Source organism: Callospermophilus lateralis, chromosome 7 (genome assembly GCF_048772815.1).
Source record: "Callospermophilus lateralis isolate mCalLat2 chromosome 7, mCalLat2.hap1, whole genome shotgun sequence".
Taxonomy (NCBI): domain Eukaryota; kingdom Metazoa; phylum Chordata; class Mammalia; order Rodentia; family Sciuridae; genus Callospermophilus; species Callospermophilus lateralis.
The window spans coordinates 73,272,598-73,290,148 of NC_135311.1; the positions used below are offsets into that span (position 1 = coordinate 73,272,598).

The following is a 17,551-nucleotide window of genomic DNA, read 5'->3' on the forward strand; positions in this document are numbered from 1 at the left end:
AATACTGTACACATCCCTGTTATGGATGTTAGTGTAGTTAATCTTAAACATATTTTTTAGCTCCATGATCATACATCCTTAGGCTGGTTTAACAAAGAAATTATGCAAATATATTTTTATTGGACACCTTTAATTTGGACATTCTAAAGAAAATATAAAAACAAAATCAACAAAATTTTATCAATGGTTTGTTGTGTACTTTTAAGAAAACATTTTCTATTTTTTCAATTAAGCCAAATAATGTGTGTTTCATGATTGCGTTTTGAAAATTCGAGTTTAAAAGATACACTCTAACAGATAAGTTTTTAGAAATTTATTACCAGTAACATGGGATAATTCCTCCAGGTTTCCCACTGCAGAGGAGCCCAAGACAATGGAGTGGACGGTTGACCCACTGCTGAGCACCGTGAGCAAGCAGTTGCCAATGTGCTCGTCACCTCCACTGGTCACTAATATCAACACAGAGCCATAGGTTTTGCCATTCAGCTTTTCAACCACCTGAACATAGAATAGCAGTCATTTCAAAGGAAATATAGTTCAAACTGTCTTATTTAGCAGGAGAATTCACTCAGTCTAAATTCCTTAACAGTGGGACACATGCCTTTTGGAGGTCTTCCATGAATCTTCACTCAGTCCTCACCTCACCCAGTCACAGCACTCGTCACCCCATGTGCCACTGCCAAGTTGCTTGTGGGCAGGCATTTTTCCTGTTCCAGCACCATGATGTGTGCATAGCTAAGAACAGTGTCCACCATAGAGGATATGGGCTTTGTCACTGAATGAGAACCTTGCCTCTGAGACCCAGCAAGTGCTTAGAGCAGTGTTTCTCAACCATGGCTACGTATGAGAATTACATAAAGAGATTTAAAATTTTTTAATGATCAGATCACCCCCAGAACAATGAAATCAGTCTCTTGGGGATGAAACCAAGGCATCAATTGGTGGTGGTGGTGGTTTTGGCACTGGGGATTAAATCCAGAGCTTCATACATACAAAGCATGTGCTCTACCCTCAGCCTCCAAATATTTTTTAATCATGAGACATCAGTGGACAATCTAAGTGGAGACATAACTTGGCTATAGTCAGCCTGAGGTTTTGCTTGCTACCAGATGCTTGACACATGGCTGCAGCTCAGATGCTCTTTTAGAAAGACATTTCTGAATGTCAGAAACATACTCATTTTGACTAGAAAAACCAAGGGTAACTCTGGCTACAGCTGGGACAGACTCAGAATAAACAGGAACAGTTTAAAAAGTGCTCAGATATTGTCTCTCATTCTTGGCCATGGTATTCATTTATTTGTTCATTTCTTCAATAAGTATTTACCATGCAACCATTACATGCTGAGTACTTTTCAAGATGAACAAGACATTGTCCTGGGATTTTAAGGATAATTCATCATTGCTCTCCCATAGCTGAGGCTGTAGTAACCACATGGTAATAGATTACCCCTAATTAGAAAGAACCTCAGAAACAAAATTAAGGAAAGAATAATAATGGTGATGAAGCTTAGGGTACTCTACTGTACCTCAAATCCTTTTTTAAGCCCTGAGCAGATACTGGTTTCTGCTTCAGCTGACACAATGGTAGGCAGATACGAAACCAGCAGCTTTCGGTCATCATCACTGTTAATTTGATGTAGCTGGGCTCGGATCTCTCCTTTACCATGGAAACTGACAATGCCCACAAAAGAATGAATTTCAACAATCTGCATCAAGTAAAATTCAGCTGCTTGTTGCAGTCGGAGGAGTCTGTCAGCCTACATCCCAAAAAGAAAAAGAAAAAAAATGATGACAATGTCTGATTTGTAGACAAAAGTATGAACTAAGTAATTCAATTAGCAAATGTCTTGACTAATTCTTTAGAGATGTTGCATTATAGTTTTTTGAGTTTTAAAGAGTGACATACTACTAGAATATTGTTCTATTAATTGCAGTTTCAAAATGCATGTTTGCGGGGAAGGAGGGACGGTTTGGAACAAGCTAGCTCTTTATAATAAGAACGCATATCTTCACTATTTCTCTACATCTCAGAACAAACTGAGTCTAGATTTGTAACCACTTCTTTTAAAATTCAGTGCAGGTAAGAGGCAACATTGCAAAGAGACCCTGTGGTGGAGAGGAGTAACAATCAAGGGACCCAATGTCTACCTCTATGTTGCTACCCTCTTTTATGGTGGCCCTCTTAGGCTGGACACTTCATCCATATTGTGAGGTTAATAGTATCTTTCCTGATTAGTACATTAGAATTGCTGTGAGGATCAACTGAGATACTTATGACAGTATAAAGTGACATCAGTGGCCAGGTTTGTACAGGTGATGCTACTGATTAATTCACAGCAGTCACTTGTTTTGAAGGCTACGAGGAAAGAGAAAGGAGCAGCAAGCTGAGCTTCATTGATGACCTCATCAGGGATGATGGTGATCTTTTCCTTCAATCCAAACAGTTCCTCTAATACCCAGACCCCATTTCACACATTTTAGTCCCACACATAATACCCAGACCTCATTTCACACATTTTAGTCCCACACATATCTTAATGCCCCAATATATGTCTCTAACTCTACATACTTTTAATTCCTTCTAATCTTGACCTCTGTTCCCAACTTATAAGCCAGAAACCTGGAACTGTCTCTTACCATTCTTCTTACCAACCCCGATGTCTTTGAACAGGTCATGTCAGTTCAATGTTAGTTATAACCAGACCCATCAATGCCCTTCCTTCTAATGTTACCTCTTGGCCCCTGCACACACACTTTCCTTTCCAGGAATGCCCTCCCTTGTCTTCCCTCATCTCATCCAGCCTAGCCAGCTCCCACTCATCATGCAAGATTCAACTCCAGGTGCACCTTGTCAGTGACGCCCTTCTCTAGCACCCCCCTTCCACAGCACCAGATGAGGCCTGGTCGCTACTCCACAGTGACTCACACCTCAGTGGAGACCTATCACACATGTTTATTCACATGTGTGTGTCATGTATCTCTTTGTATTATGTTTTAAGGCAGATACCCTGTTCCTGACATCTCTGTGCCCACCGCCCAGGCCAGCACTGTGTGAGTACTTGATGAATGAATGTTCAATGAGCTTGTTACTTTGGGCTCATTTCTCTTCTACTTATTTTAGGTCTTCTCTCAAATACAATTATCTTTCCCTTCCTCTTCATTCATTCTTGCTCAACAGAGGCAGAGAGCCCATATAAATTACACAGAGACCATATTTGGGGAAATCATGCCCTGTTCAACTGCAGGCAGGCAGCATGTCCACATTATCCAGATGCTGATTGCTGAAGTGGATTTCCTAATACTTCAGAGGCAAACGTTCTCTGACTGCTGATCCTAGGAATAAAGACAGGAGAAATTCTCTCCTTGACAAGTACTATAATAAAAATGACACAGTTATTGATTATGAGCCAAAAATTTTATATTTATTGTCTCATTTGTTCCCCCTCAAAAACTCATTAAAATGGATAGTGACATGCTGGTAACTATTTACTAACTGGCTTTCTGGCTAAAAAAAATGAGCTCTGACTTGTAGCAGTTACCAATTTCTATGGAATACATATTCCTACCCTGGCTGATATCAGGTTATCAAAGTTATATTACTGAATGCAGAGGGGAGAAAAGATGTTTAGGAGCAAAGCAGCAAACCCATATGGAAAGATAAGGGATCAAGAGACTCTTTTTTTTTTTTTTTTTTGGTAAAGGGCCAGATAGTAAATAATTTAGGCTTTGTGGGTCATTAATTCTCTGTTACAAGTACTTCAATCTGCTATTGCAGCAATAAAGAGACATAGGAAATATATAACAAATGAATTGCTATGTTCCAAACTCAACTTATGGACACTGATATTTGAATTTCATGTAACTTTTAGGTGCCATAAAACATTATTCTCTTGATTTTTTTCTTAACTATTTAAGTCTAAAATTACTCTTCACTTGTGAGCTATGTACAAATACGTGGTGGGTCAGACTTGGCCCATGAAATAGTTTGCCGATCCTGACCATAGATAAAAATAACAAATAGTAGAAGAAAATTAGAAAATTATGAGTTTTGAGCATTTAGTTATTTTGATGTATTTTATTTAATCATAAGTTTACATAGTTTAAATCTTTCTCTCTCTCTCTCTCTCTCTCTCTCTCTCTCTCTCTCTGTGTGTGTGTGTGTGTGTGTGTGTGTGTGTGTGGTGCTGGGGACTGAACTCAGGTTAGCACATGCTAAGCATGTGCTCTACCACTGAGCTACACCCCTATCCCCATAGTTCAATTTTTAATAATAGCTGTTTGCAACAACTGGATTTTAAGTTTCCTAAAAACTTAATAGTTGACTTTCTTGAAAGCAGGTGTCATTATCTGTTTTACAGATGAGAAAATTTTGCTTCAGATAGGTCATCTTATTCTTCATTACACAAACAGTAAGTAGAAGAGCCAAGACTTAAAACACACCTGCCTAATTCCAGAAACTATGCCTTGAACCACTCTGAGAGATAGAGTTTTCCAGAGTGGGTTTCAAGGAGCTACTAGATTGTCAGATGACTGAACTACACACACACACACATACACACACACACATACACACACACACACACACAGTAGTAGGTATTTGTGCCTGCTGCAGGTTTGGTCAACTGCTTCCACCAGGGATGTTCACCAGTGAGTAGAATGTGACCAGACAGATGCTATTTGTTGCATGTCAGAGTTTTAGAAAAGGGTCTTGGTGGGAAAAGTCACAATTAGTAGCAAAAATGCAGGTTAGGAATTATCTGTGCATCTTATTTGTCCTATCCTTCCTTTTGGGGGCCCACATTCTGAATTCATTCCTCTCATCCCCAAGAAAATGCCTTTGGCTGTTCCAAACCTTAAGATTCCCCCATGCTGATCCTTACCCCTGAAAATATAAAGGATTAAAGACTAATAGAAAAAAAATGATGCTTTACCACATTTTAGTTCAAAATGTTACCTCTGCCATCTTGCTGGACACATCCAGCACTAAACAGACCACCTTGTCACCGGCCTGTGTAACAGTGAAAGTGGGAGGAGGTGGAAGCTCAGAACCCTTCCAGGGAAGGCTGCCTTTGAAGTCAGCAGAGTCTGCCATCACATCCCATGCACTTCTGAGGCTGCAAATTTGGTTCTGTAGGTTTGGAGCTTCTTGGTTGTGAGTACTTGCATTACAGAATTCAACTACCTGGAAAAAGAAGAGTCCATCAGAGAGTAAACTTCCTCCCGGACCCAACACACTGCTCATTTTCCAGCAACTCCAGGTGAAAGAAAGGGTAAGCTGAAGGAGAGGGAATCAGAAGTGCCTCAGTCAGAGACTTCTTCCTTTAAAAAATGACATCAAGCTTACAAATCAACTGTGGTACCCTTTGTTTGATACACTAGCACCCTTGTGGTACTGACAGCAATCTCTTAAAGCTTATTTGCACTTAGATAACAGAGAGCAGACAGTATGTATAGCTCAGTCTTAGAAAAATAAAACAAGTCTCCCTCCCTATTTTAGCATGATATTATGTTAAGGAAACTCCCTAGGAGATACTATCTTGACCAGCCTATCCATTGGAATCATATTAAATGACAACTGCACCTTTATTTGTGAATCAGCATATATTGATCTTGTGCAAATATTGATCCTGTAAGAATAGGATAAGGGGAAAACCTTAAATCTACTTCCTGACACACACCTCCCATTTAGAAATTTTTTTTTTTTTTTTTTTTTTTTGGTGGTGCTAAAGATTGGGCCTTGTGCATGCTAGTCAAGGACTCTACCAAGAAAATAGTTTTAATTCATTTATTAGTAATAAACCAATGTCAAAATCCCACTTTAATGTATGATTTGCATTGCAAAGTAATATTTTATCATCTATTCCCAGTGGCTATATTCCTATGAGGAGACAAATACTTCGGGCTATCAGAGCCATGGGAGCTTAGAGCTAAAAGGAACTTTATAGACCCTAGTAGTTCTATCTCTAATTTATACAAGAGAAAGCTGAGTAGGATGGGTGACAGGAGCAGAACCTGTTTTGTTCATTTAGGTCTTTTCCCTATATTTCATGACTATGGTGAGGAGATTGTGGAACATTTTTCTCCGGATATTTTTGAGTAAGCCCTTCAAAGGATTACAAAGAGTATACAAAGTCACAAAGAATAGGGAGCAAATACCTAAAATTATGTTGGCTTCAACACTAAAGTTATAAATTTAAAACATATGGATAGGACAAGAAATATGAAAAATCATCTTAGTTACAAATGACTCCTTACCTTGACTGGAACCAAGCTGAGGGGAAAAAAGTTAACTAAAAGGAAAGCAAGAAATATTTCAATACAAGAGGCATTGGTCGGCCACAGAAACATAGAGAAAATTCCACAAAGCTATGTGTCCACAGTGTTCCCAGCCCCATGGAGAGATGACCCCCAGACTGACTTTCAGATCTGTGTGAAGTTGGATAGTACATCAGGTCATGAAGGTTGATTCCACTGCTAAGCAACTTAGCAAGACCTTGTCTCAAGGCATAAAATAAAAGACTATGGATGTGGCTTAGTGGTAAAGCACTCCTGGGTTCAATATCCTTAGTACCAGGAGCTGGGGATGTGGCTCAAGCGGTAATGTGCTCCCCTGGCATGCGTGCGGCCCGGGTTCGATCTCAACACCACATACAAACAAAGATGTTGTGTCTGCCGAAAAACTAAAAAATAAATAAAATTCTCTCTATCTGTCTCTCTCTCTTAAAAAAAAAAAAAACCAACAAAACAAAACAAAACAAAAAAACCCAATGTGCTTGGGCTATATGCGGAGTATTTAAGATATATATATATATATATCCTTAGTACCAAAAAGAAAGAAAGAAAGCATACAGGAACACCACCATATAAGCATTTATTTTGTGGTCTCCAGGGTACCCTTGTTAACTTACTTTCCTGGGAAGCAAATTATCACATTTCTAAAGAAATCTTTATTTGGTGATCATCTTGGAAGGCCTCAGTTTTTAAGTACTTAAAATATATACAACTATCTTGGGAAGAGATGGAACCTTACAGGAGTTTGTCATTTCAAGGACATACTTACAGAAGATAAACTTTGCATGAACATTATTGATGCAGTTGCATTTTGGGTGCTGTTGTAGATAAACACACATCCTTCTTTGAAAAGCTTACTAATAATGCAGTTTTCTTGGGGGCAAGGGCCTTTTTCACACACAAAAATGCCTGTGATGTCAGATGAACATCTGAAAATGAAAAAAAAAATGGGAATTGGTTCTTTTGTAGAAGTACTTATGTTACTTCTTGACTAGCTTATATAATAAATTGTTTCAAGGATTAGAGCTTGCTAGATACACATAAACATTTTAAAACTGCTCTACTAAGAAAGCTCATCGATTTAGAAACACACTTCACTTTATTTTAAAGCATGAGTCTTGATGAAAGTGTTCTATATTATCAAAGGTTTTGACCAATTAGAGTCAAAGCAAAAGTTACTAGGAAATCTAGAGGAATTTTAGGAGACCCAAAGAAGGGCACGAATAGCAATAGCTGTGGCAGTGCTCCTTTGGGTTTGGGTCCACTGGACATCAGAGGAAGAAGAGAATGAGGATGTAATGATGATACTTAAAAGGATTCCTTCCTCAATAAACAACCTCAAGTCTTGTTGATGGGAGTGAAAAACATTGCCACTTTGAGGAGAGGATTCAGTGAGCATCAGAGTTGAGAGTACCCTCAGACCCAGTATTTCTGAGAGGAATTCAGCAGCCTGTCCATTGGAATCATAATGACAACTACATGGGAAATGCATGTGGATAACACCTGCATTGTTATTGGGAATAACCAAAAATAGAGATAATTTATGTGTCCAACAGGAGGGAACTGGTTGAATAAATTATGGTATATCCACACAATGAAATTATTTAAAACGGGGTGAGGAAAAAATATACACTCATATTTATTTGAATTTTCCTGAAGAAATACTGAAAAGAAATAAGAAACTAATCAACATGGTTACTTAAAGTGGATGTGAGGAAACACAATGAAGGTAGTGTTGGGGGTGAGACTGCTAAAAGTTTAACTTTTTATGTTGTTTGGACATATGAACCACATAAACATTTACCTGTTTTTATTAAAGTGCAACAAGATTTGAAAACAAAAAAAATGGAAGGATCTCTTCCTTTTAATTTTTAGTTGCCAGTATAAACTTAATTTTATTCTTATTTTTAATTTTTTATATCACATAATGTTAAAATCAGAATAAAATAAAAATGAAATAATAACATTTATTATTTCTTCATAGTGAAGATTTCATTAATTTTAGAGTCAAATAATAAATTTTAAACATGAGAAAAAGTACTAACCTTGTAACTTTAATTTGATTTTGTCCATTTATATAGTAAGGTTTGTCATTATTATATTCATCAAACACACCCCAACGGAGATGGGCCCATTCATGGACAAACACTCTGCCTGTGGAAGACAAAACTTTTACCTTTGAGCTCCCAAAAATCTGAGCCATGGGCCGTACTAATGAGTGAATATGTTATATCCCTCAATTCTACACCTCTGTCTAAGTCCTCTCCCACCCTCCCTTCCCATCTCTTCCTACCCCAACTCCAACCATCATAAAAAAAGGCAGTATGGAAATATATTTGTCCTGTAAATGCAAACCAGTGATTTTATTATTGTAGATCTTCAAGAAGCTAATGAGGAATCCCACATTCTCTCATTTTCTTGATGAAGCTATCTAACAGGTTTCTATTTAGCTTTATGGAGACCTATAAATCTGGGGTTTGGGGAAAGGGGAGAAGTATATCCAGGCAAGCAAACGAACTTCCTAATCTCTAGTCTGTGCTATTCAAGTGTTTTCCTGCTTTTTTCCTTGCAGGTAATTCTCTTATCTACAGCAATGACTGAAACCTAAGGGGCCAGGGAGGAAACAGGGAACAAAAAACAAGAGCACACACCCTCTTTGCAGCTTTAATGTCCCTTTCTCTTTTATTTTATTCATATTTTTCCATTTTTGTGTTTATTTCCAACTCAGTTCATGGCAGCTTCATCCTCAGCATCAAATCCTTTACAACTTTACCTTTCTGACTCACATTTCCTTCAGATCAGAACTTACTTCTTTCCCCCAGAAATTGTCCAGGTGAACTCCACTCCCAAAACACACATTTCTATTTTTTGGAATCACTGTAAGTTCTGGGAACTCAGAAAGTACTTGCTGAGTTGGCTCAGGTGTGGCATATTGTGCAATTTTGGATATGGAGACAGAGGGAAGGAGGAGAATGGCCCCAGCTGAGAGTTAGGGAAGGTGTGTTCCTACTCATGGAATTTGGGAGTGCTAAAGATACATAGCAGTGCAGTGGTAATCTGCATCTTGTGGTTGCCCGAGGAAGAAAAGAATCTTTATAAATTTTTTTTTGCTTGTTTAAAAATGTAATTTATATGCACACATATGGCAAGTAGTCAAATGTTAATATCTACAAAGTTGGCATTTCCAGGCAGAGGAGTCTTGATGGATAGTTATAGATTTTATTTTATTATTTTTTTCTCTATTTTCTAAATTTTCTATAATGAATTTGTAGTATAACAGGAAAAATATCGTTTTGAAAGACACAGGAAAAAATATTCTTTTAAAAATACTTCATATGCTTTCAAAGAAGCTAACACTTAACTCATTTTCCTCTTCATTGTCAAAAAAAAGGAGGTTGTTGTTTTTGATTTGCTTTTGTGAGTTTTTTTTTTCAATTGAGTCCTGCCTATTTACTCTGTCTTCATTTGTCTTCTTTTTACTTATTTTTATTAAACATGAATATTTTTTCATCTGAGGGATACTTGACTGGTTTTCAATACCTGATTCTTCCATCAGCTGGAGCTGGTTCTTCATCTGTTTTTACAGCCTTTATTTCTGCTTTCATTTTCATGATTTCTTCAGCTGTCAGGTCTCCCTTTTTAAGAAAAACCTATGTAGGACTGTTCATTTCTTTGTCACTGTGGTCAGCATCTTTATCTGGGAGCTGAAGCTGAATTCTCTAATCTCATCTCTTCTTTTGTACACTGTGCATAACTCATAGGAAGCCAGTACCACACTGTGTTTTCAGTGCTTTGTCTGTCTGTCTCTCCTAGGCAAGCTCCTCTGAGAGGTACTGTGTTTATCTCTGTATCTAGATGTGCAGAGCCTTGGTCTCTATGGTGGGCCCTTCCCTCTACCTGACTTGCTCCTTAAGGCAGGACAGGATCTAAGCTTGGCAGGCCACACTTAAGACACCTGGTTCTGTTTGCTCATGGCTGGTCTGGGTAAAACCCATTACAGTTTTGATAAAGTTTTACAAAGTATATTTTTTAGAATATGTCATTTAACTCCCTGCTAACTATACAGAGAATAACAAAATCTATTTAAATTTGAATAGGGTAAAAACAAAAAACATTAAAAGGCACTACTATAAGTTACAAACAAAAAGTTAAGGTTGGAAGTTTAGCCCTTGACTGACTGACCTGTTCTCACTAATTTCTCAGATCTCACCCACTGTCCTCCAGTCTGTGGCCTGCAACCTTGACTTCTCTCCCAAGTTCCAGTCCACATTTGACCACAGGCCTAACTTCCCAGCAGGACTGGCTGGGACTCCTCACCATCATCTTGCCTAAATCCACACTTAAGGGTTTCTCCTTTCAATAGGTCCCTCTATTTCTAAGAAATTGGCGCTGTCCTTGTTCCTTACTGCCTCCTGGACATACCTTTTGCTTTTCACTCTGTATCAGTTCCGACCTCTATTTCTCTTTTGAAATTCTGGAATTTTTTTTATAACTTGGAGTTGTTAGAATTAAATAAGAAAATATTTAAAAAGCAAACAGCAGGGCACCTGGCACATAGGAAGTCCTCATGTTCTAGTTACTGTCCCTCCTGTCCTTCCCTTCTCACCACATTCACTCTTCCTCAAGCCTTATGGCCTTTTACCTGGACCTCTGCTAGTTATTTTCTTGATAACCAGGTCCTCCCCCATTGATTTGAATTTGTCAGGTTATCCATACAGCCCAACTAATCTTCTGAAAACACTGTGTCGCTCCTGTGCTTATGAACCTTCAGTGGTGAGTTGCTCATGTGAACATTTGGGGCTGTCACATCACCTGGCTCCATGTACATTTCGGTATTTTTCTCCCATACCAATCTCTGTGCCATCCGTGGGTCTCCTTCTATACATCTCTCAAACATGCCTAGTTTCCTCACAACTACAGCTTTATTCAAACTCTTCCTGCTATTCTCTCCCTCTCCTTCATTAATCAAAAGATGACACTTTAAAGCCTTTTTCTTTTGTGAGACCTGTTTGGACTACCTTGGTCTCAAAACTTTATTAAATTCTGAGAGCACTTCACTAACCTAGTGCTTAACTCTTCCTGACTTTCTTAGTTCCTCATCTTTGCATGTGCATGTGACCTATCGCCCCACCCAAACTCTAAGTCCTTGATAAGTTTCAGGTTTTCTGAATCCTTTTGAGCACCCGACATAAAATCTTGGGAATACTAATGTACAGTAGTTATTTTCTGATTAGCCACACCTACCTCGTGATCCATAGCCAGCTGTTAAGTCATCATTCAGTAGGAAGTTCGGTGTGAAATGAATGTATCTTCCTTCTTTTCCACATCCTCTGTATTGCAGAGTGTATGGGTCATCTCCTTGTACCCCATTCCAATCAGCCACTATGACATCTGCCTAAATTAAAAGAAACGTGTTGTGGTACTCTATATTTTGACTGTGATATTGTTGGCCTAAATGTATGTTAAAGCATTCTTACCTGTACACCTTAGATTTGTGCATTTTACTGTATGTAATTATACCCTGATTTAAGAGCAGGTTAAATAAAAAAGGAAGAAAAGAAATGCTTTATAGATGGAACTTAGAATGCATTCACAATTAAATATCAACTAAATCATTTGGCACTTGCAAAAACATCTACTTTTAAAGCTTAGGAAATTTCCATGGAGCTTCGTTACCTCCTTTTGATCTTCCCATTTAGAGAATGGTAGGGATATTTAATCTAGAGGATTAAAATATGCTTGAAAGTCAACACTGTAAAAAGTCTGATATTATATCACTATAAAATGTAATAAAATATTTAAGGAGATTTTAAGAGCATTTAATTAACATTCAGATTGTGCTGTACAGAGATACATCTTTTTACAAACAACTTTTTATGGATTATTTTATTAGGGAAGGCAGTAGGATCTGTAATTTTTCACCTTGTCTTTTCATTCCCATAACCAATTTGATTAGGAAATCAGTCATTCTAGTGAAATTATATTTCTTCTTAAGTCCTGACCATTTCAATTACGATTGCTAAAACATAACATTCAAAGTCTGAAAGTAAATACCTATTCACATAACCATCAAGAGAGTATCAATTTATAAATCACATTGTTTCTCTTGTTTTAGAAAGAAAGATAACATATTGTCCCAAACTTGCCCTTCGAAATTAAGTATGTTTTCAAGTTAAAAAAGGGGAAGAAAAAAGTTTATTTTGCAACAATAGTTCTAATATGACCTTAAATATATAATTATCACTACATATGCTATGCGTGAGTGTGTGTTTATGTGCATGTATGTATACACTTGCCACTGAGGAGAGAAAGAAGATATTGTCATTTTTATTTTCCATTTTTCCACCTTGTTCATTTTTTCTGATGTAATGAATCACTTTTACAATAATTAACATTTATATTTTTAAAAGCCAACGGCTTTGAAAAACAACACCTACCAAAACTGCTAAAGAGGTTGTGATATTGCATAGTCCTCATTTGGACAATACCTCATTCTTAGGCCTGGAATTTTGACCAAAAGCAAAAAAGAAAGACTCCTTTGCATGGAATGGGTGATACTCAGAGGCTGTTTGGGGTTACATTAGGCCTTATAGACTATTGTAATTCAGATCTTATCTACTTTTCCTAATCTTTTCCCTTGTCCCCTGATTCCTACCTGCATCATACTATAGATTCACAAGGACAAGAGCTACCTTGCTTGTCTTTGTGTCCTTTACAGTGCCTAGCAAGGTCCTGTTCATATTATCATTCACTGTGTGCTTGCTTAATTGACATGATGAAGTTAAGGGAAATGGCACCCAAAAAATATATGAATAGCATTCGATCTATTCTGTTTGCTGGTCTTTCTGTTTAGTCATATTGTTACATATGCTTTACTTATTTGTTTCTCTCCCCATCATGGTGATCAGGGGTTCTATCTTTGGCAACCTGGTTTTGATGCTGGGTGTCTCCCGTACTTCTCAGTCCTACTGAAGACCAAATTGCTTAATGCAATCTCCGTCAATCACGTAGAGACTACATAGCTTAATGCAAACAGCATAGGTTTTGAAGTCAAACACCCATTTAAATTGTGACTCTAATTTATTAGGTAATTGACTTGAGACAGACTGCTTACCTTCCTAATTAGTTTCCTAATCTGTAATAACAGCAACCAATTTCAGACCGCATGATAAATAAATACTACATGTAAATTCTTGGTACTTTCTCCCCAGTCTGTCCCAGTTGCCTTACTTACTCTGTCCCCACACAAAATATTATCAAATGCTTTCATCTGGTCAGAAATCAAATGCTTTTAAGAACCTCTTTAACTTCTTCAGGACACTAGGGTACCTATTTACATTGCTATGCCATTCAGTTTCTGAGAGTAACTTCAAATGTGAGCTAAGAATTAAAATTACCTTAAGAAATTTCATACCAAATAACAAAAATAAGGAAAAGGGCAAGCTGTGCCACATGTCTCTGCCATCCTGATTGGACTGTAACGAATCTCGAGCCTACACCATTATTGATGCCCTGAGTTAAGCTCTTCTCAGTGTCTCTGCTCTGGGCCCTCCTGGCAGCTGTGTGGGCTCTTGTTCATAGTCACTCACCAAACTGATTTAACCTTTATTTATACTGAACACACCAGTATGTGCTGGGCATCCTTGTGGGAAAGCACCCTGGTCTCTAGTTCATGAGAGACCTTCAAGGGTAATTCATTTTTAGTTGGAAAAGAAAAGATAGCTGTTTTAGTTGTTTAGAACAACTATGGTTGTTCTTCTGCAAAGACCTAACCAGAACAACCATAGAGGAGGACAAGTTTATTTGAGGGCTCACAGTTTCAGAGGCCTTAGTCCACAGAAGGCCCGCTCTATTCCTTGGGGCTTTAGGTGAGGCAGAACATCATGGCAGAAGAGTGTGGCAGAGGGAAGTGGCTCACATGAAGAGCAGTCTCCACTTGGCAAATACAAATTCACTGATTGGGTTAAGACTCTTACAACCCAGTCATTCTCCTCTGAACCTTCTTGCATTTTGTCTCACACATGAGCTTTTGCGTGACACCTCACATCAAAACCAAAACAGTAGCCATTCTTTGCCTTACTCATAACCTTCTGTCCTGTCTTCGTATTTACTCACTTCCCTAAACCAGCATCTTGGCCTTGGGCTAAAGTGAAATTCTGCTAATTTACACCATGGCATGAGAAGGCAGTCATATTTTTATATGCGTGGGTGGCTTCTGTTCCTGTCTGTACCTGTGTGTTACTGCCTCTGACAAGATGGTGAACAAAGATAGTCATCCTTGGAATTTCTCCCTTTACTGCTCATCCTCAGGATAAAACTGACTATTGGTCCTCAACCAAAAATTTCAGTAAGGGCTGGGGTTGTGGCTCAGTGGTAGAGCACTTGCCCCTCACATGTAAGGCACTGGTTTGATCCTCAGCCCCACATAAAAATAAATAAATAAAATAAAGATATTGTGTCCATCTACAATTTTTTTTCAGCAAGGATCCTACAAGTTATTTAGTAAGATCTAAAAACATACTTGGGCAATGGCATTTTACTTATTTTTCCACTCCATGATTTATACTCACTTATTTTATTTTCATATTTTTAACTCTGCCCAGTACATTAACATCAATAACATGGTTTATTTTTTTTTCACTCAAGTTTATTTAAGCTCATTTAGTGAAATCCTGAATGCTTACCTTTTCATATGATTCTTGTTTTACTTTGCTATAATTATTAGCGTTCCATGTGGCAGGTATTAAAATCTGTATATTTCTGAAAAATACTCTTCTCTTTGTAGCATTAAATAGGTAAAAAGATGCTTCAGTTATCATTTCCTATAATGAAACAAAAGACAAATTCATTTTTATCACTCATAACACTTTATATTTTGGCTTTCTGAAGGAGTTCATGAAAGCATAGGAGCAAAAGAAAAAAATAAAAATTTCAAATGGTTATCTTTTAAAAGAGATCAGAGTACAGGTCTGGACTTGCCCTCATGATTCTACTAATTTTTTGAAAGGGTTTTAAGCTTTTACTGAACAAAACTTCTCATGCCACACCTGTGGGCATGTTTGAGACCACACCTATGATGATACTATTTTCACTCAGCAATTCCAAAAGGGGCTTTTAAGTAATGATCCTCCCTTGCCATATTCAAGTGAAAATAGGCAATTGCTTTACAACACTCAGGTGAAAAGAGAGAATTTTTTTACTCTTGCACCGTACACACTCTCACCCTTTCTATTTGAGAATTCTCATCCTCAGGATAGTATCCAACAAGATGATTTTAATAAGAACAATCATGCTGATTCATCAGTCAAGTATCCTGTCTCTTTTGCCATAATGGGTTGTTAGTATTTAAATTTGCTATCCCAAAACCAGTCAAGTAGAAAAAGCAAACAAACTTTGCAGTAACCAAAAAAAAAACCCCACTGTGAGCTGAGACTACACAGAAGTAGGTGAACACACTGCCTTGGCCCTAATCATTATGTGTGTGTGTGTGTGTGTGTGTGTGTGTGTGCGCGCGCGCGTGCGCGTGCTATCTTTAAGAAATGTTGCCCTCTCAGATTGGGGCTGTAGCTCAGTGGCAGAGCACTTGCCTAGTATGTGTGAGGCACTAGGTGGGATCCTCAGTACCACATAAAAACAAATAAAGGCATTCTGTCTGTGAAGAAGGAGGAGGAGGAGAAGGAGGAGGAGGAGGAGGAGGAGGAGGAGGAGGAGGAGGAGGAGGAGGAGGAGGAGGAGGAGGAGGAGGAGAAGGAGAAGAAATAATCTTGCCCTCTCTATGGCTCAAATACAAACTTGGTAGGGTTGTTAGTTCTTTAAAGAAGGCTACAGTTCTGATCTAATGTGGTCATGATATCGATTTGATAATTGCCACTCACCTTAATGTTTGTGATGAGGTTCTGATTCTCAGGTACCTGAGGATTAATTGCAATAAGAATTCCATCATACCCGTTGTCTTGAAGCTGCACTCTGGCTCCCAGGAGTAGAAGTACTGGACTTAGGGCAACCAGAAAAGTCACAAACTTCAGGCTGCCGACAGAACCTGCATTGTCCCTGTGGGTCATATCGTAGAGAAAGATCTCACTGCTCTACTCACAAGGGCCCTGCTGGGTGCATTGTATCAGGTGGTCAATGGTGAAGCAGATCCTTTCTTCCTGTACTTGAAAGTCTTAGGATGTATGATGTATCATGAAGGAGGTTCCTTGTTTGAAAAATTTGGGCTGGATCTCTCAGGGACCTGTCTCTACAAGCTCTTTTTCTCTGAGGCAATGCCACACTTGCCTGATCTGTGGCTGAGCTTCCTCCTGAATTGAAGTTGGGCAAGAAACTTTCCAACCCTTAATCATTTTATATCTTCTCAGAAGGAAGAGGGAATAAGATAAAAGGAGCTTTAAAGCAGGTGGCCTGCACTGATGGGCTAGAAATCAGTGTATTCAGATTGATCGATCAACTCAAAGCAGAAACAGAAACCTCTAGTGAATTTCTTTCCCTTGTCCTTGACAGACTCCACTATTATTCAGCACAATATTTCCACAGTGCATTCAGGTCGTTTTTTGTTTGTTTGTTTCTTGTGAAGATTTCCTTGCCTACTTATTTTGAGGATTTAGAAATCCACCCTGCAGTCCTGTCCCTAGAGCCCTGGGTCAGGCAGTCTGGGCAAGCTCTTAGCTGATGGCTGGGTTAGGATGTCAGATATCATCCAGGAAAGCCAAGTGGCAGGAACTTGGATGCTGTGAGTGCCACAAGGCCTTTCCCCTGGCTTTGCTGCCTTTTCTCTCTGGACCAGGGAGAAGAATGGATTTCTCTCCCAGAGACTCTCTCCTGCCTCAAACTATTTCTCTAATATCCATTATAGGAGTTAGTATATAGGTTTCACAAATATTTTATGACTGATTAATAATACCTGATAATTATATAATGCTTTGGAGTTTACACCTTAATCCATTTAAATGTCAATTCCCTGATGTAGGTTCAATTTTTATTCCCATTTTTCAAATAAAGACACTGAGTTTCAGAAAGATTCTAATAATGAGCCAATGGGGGAAGTTACTAATGCTTCCTGAGTGATAGGTTTTTATTACATCTAGTTTATAGGTGACAAAACTAAGGTTCAGAAAATCTAAAAAAATATGTTCAAGGTTGGGACTTTTATCCAAGTGCTAAAACTGACTCCCAATCCCCTTATTTTCATGATATCATGTTCTCTTGCAGTTACCCAGTTATCCTGCGAACCCTCTTTCTCTATTCTCTTTGTGTACAAA

At 38.3% G+C, this 17,551-nt stretch overlaps 1 protein-coding gene and 1 pseudogene across 1 annotated transcript in view; both read right to left on the bottom strand.

The window, feature by feature from the left end:
• Clca2 (chloride channel accessory 2) overlaps positions 1 to 16,354 on the bottom strand; it is a 33,056-nt gene extending 16,702 nt beyond the window's left edge. Inside the window, exons 1-8 of the mRNA XM_076862212.1 lie at positions 16,169 to 16,354; positions 14,978 to 15,115; positions 11,538 to 11,688; positions 8,339 to 8,447; positions 7,063 to 7,222; positions 4,957 to 5,184; positions 1,529 to 1,759; positions 321 to 498 (exon numbers count right to left, since the gene is read on the bottom strand). Coding sequence (XP_076718327.1) covers positions 321 to 498; positions 1,529 to 1,759; positions 4,957 to 5,184; positions 7,063 to 7,222; positions 8,339 to 8,447; positions 11,538 to 11,688; positions 14,978 to 15,115; positions 16,169 to 16,354 — 1,381 coding nt within the window. The remainder of the gene's footprint in view (positions 1 to 320; positions 499 to 1,528; positions 1,760 to 4,956; positions 5,185 to 7,062; positions 7,223 to 8,338; positions 8,448 to 11,537; positions 11,689 to 14,977; positions 15,116 to 16,168) is intronic.
• Positions 9,625 to 10,266, bottom strand: LOC143403428 (uncharacterized protein KIAA1143-like; annotated as a pseudogene).
• Positions 16,355 to 17,551: the final 1,197 nt, after the last annotated feature.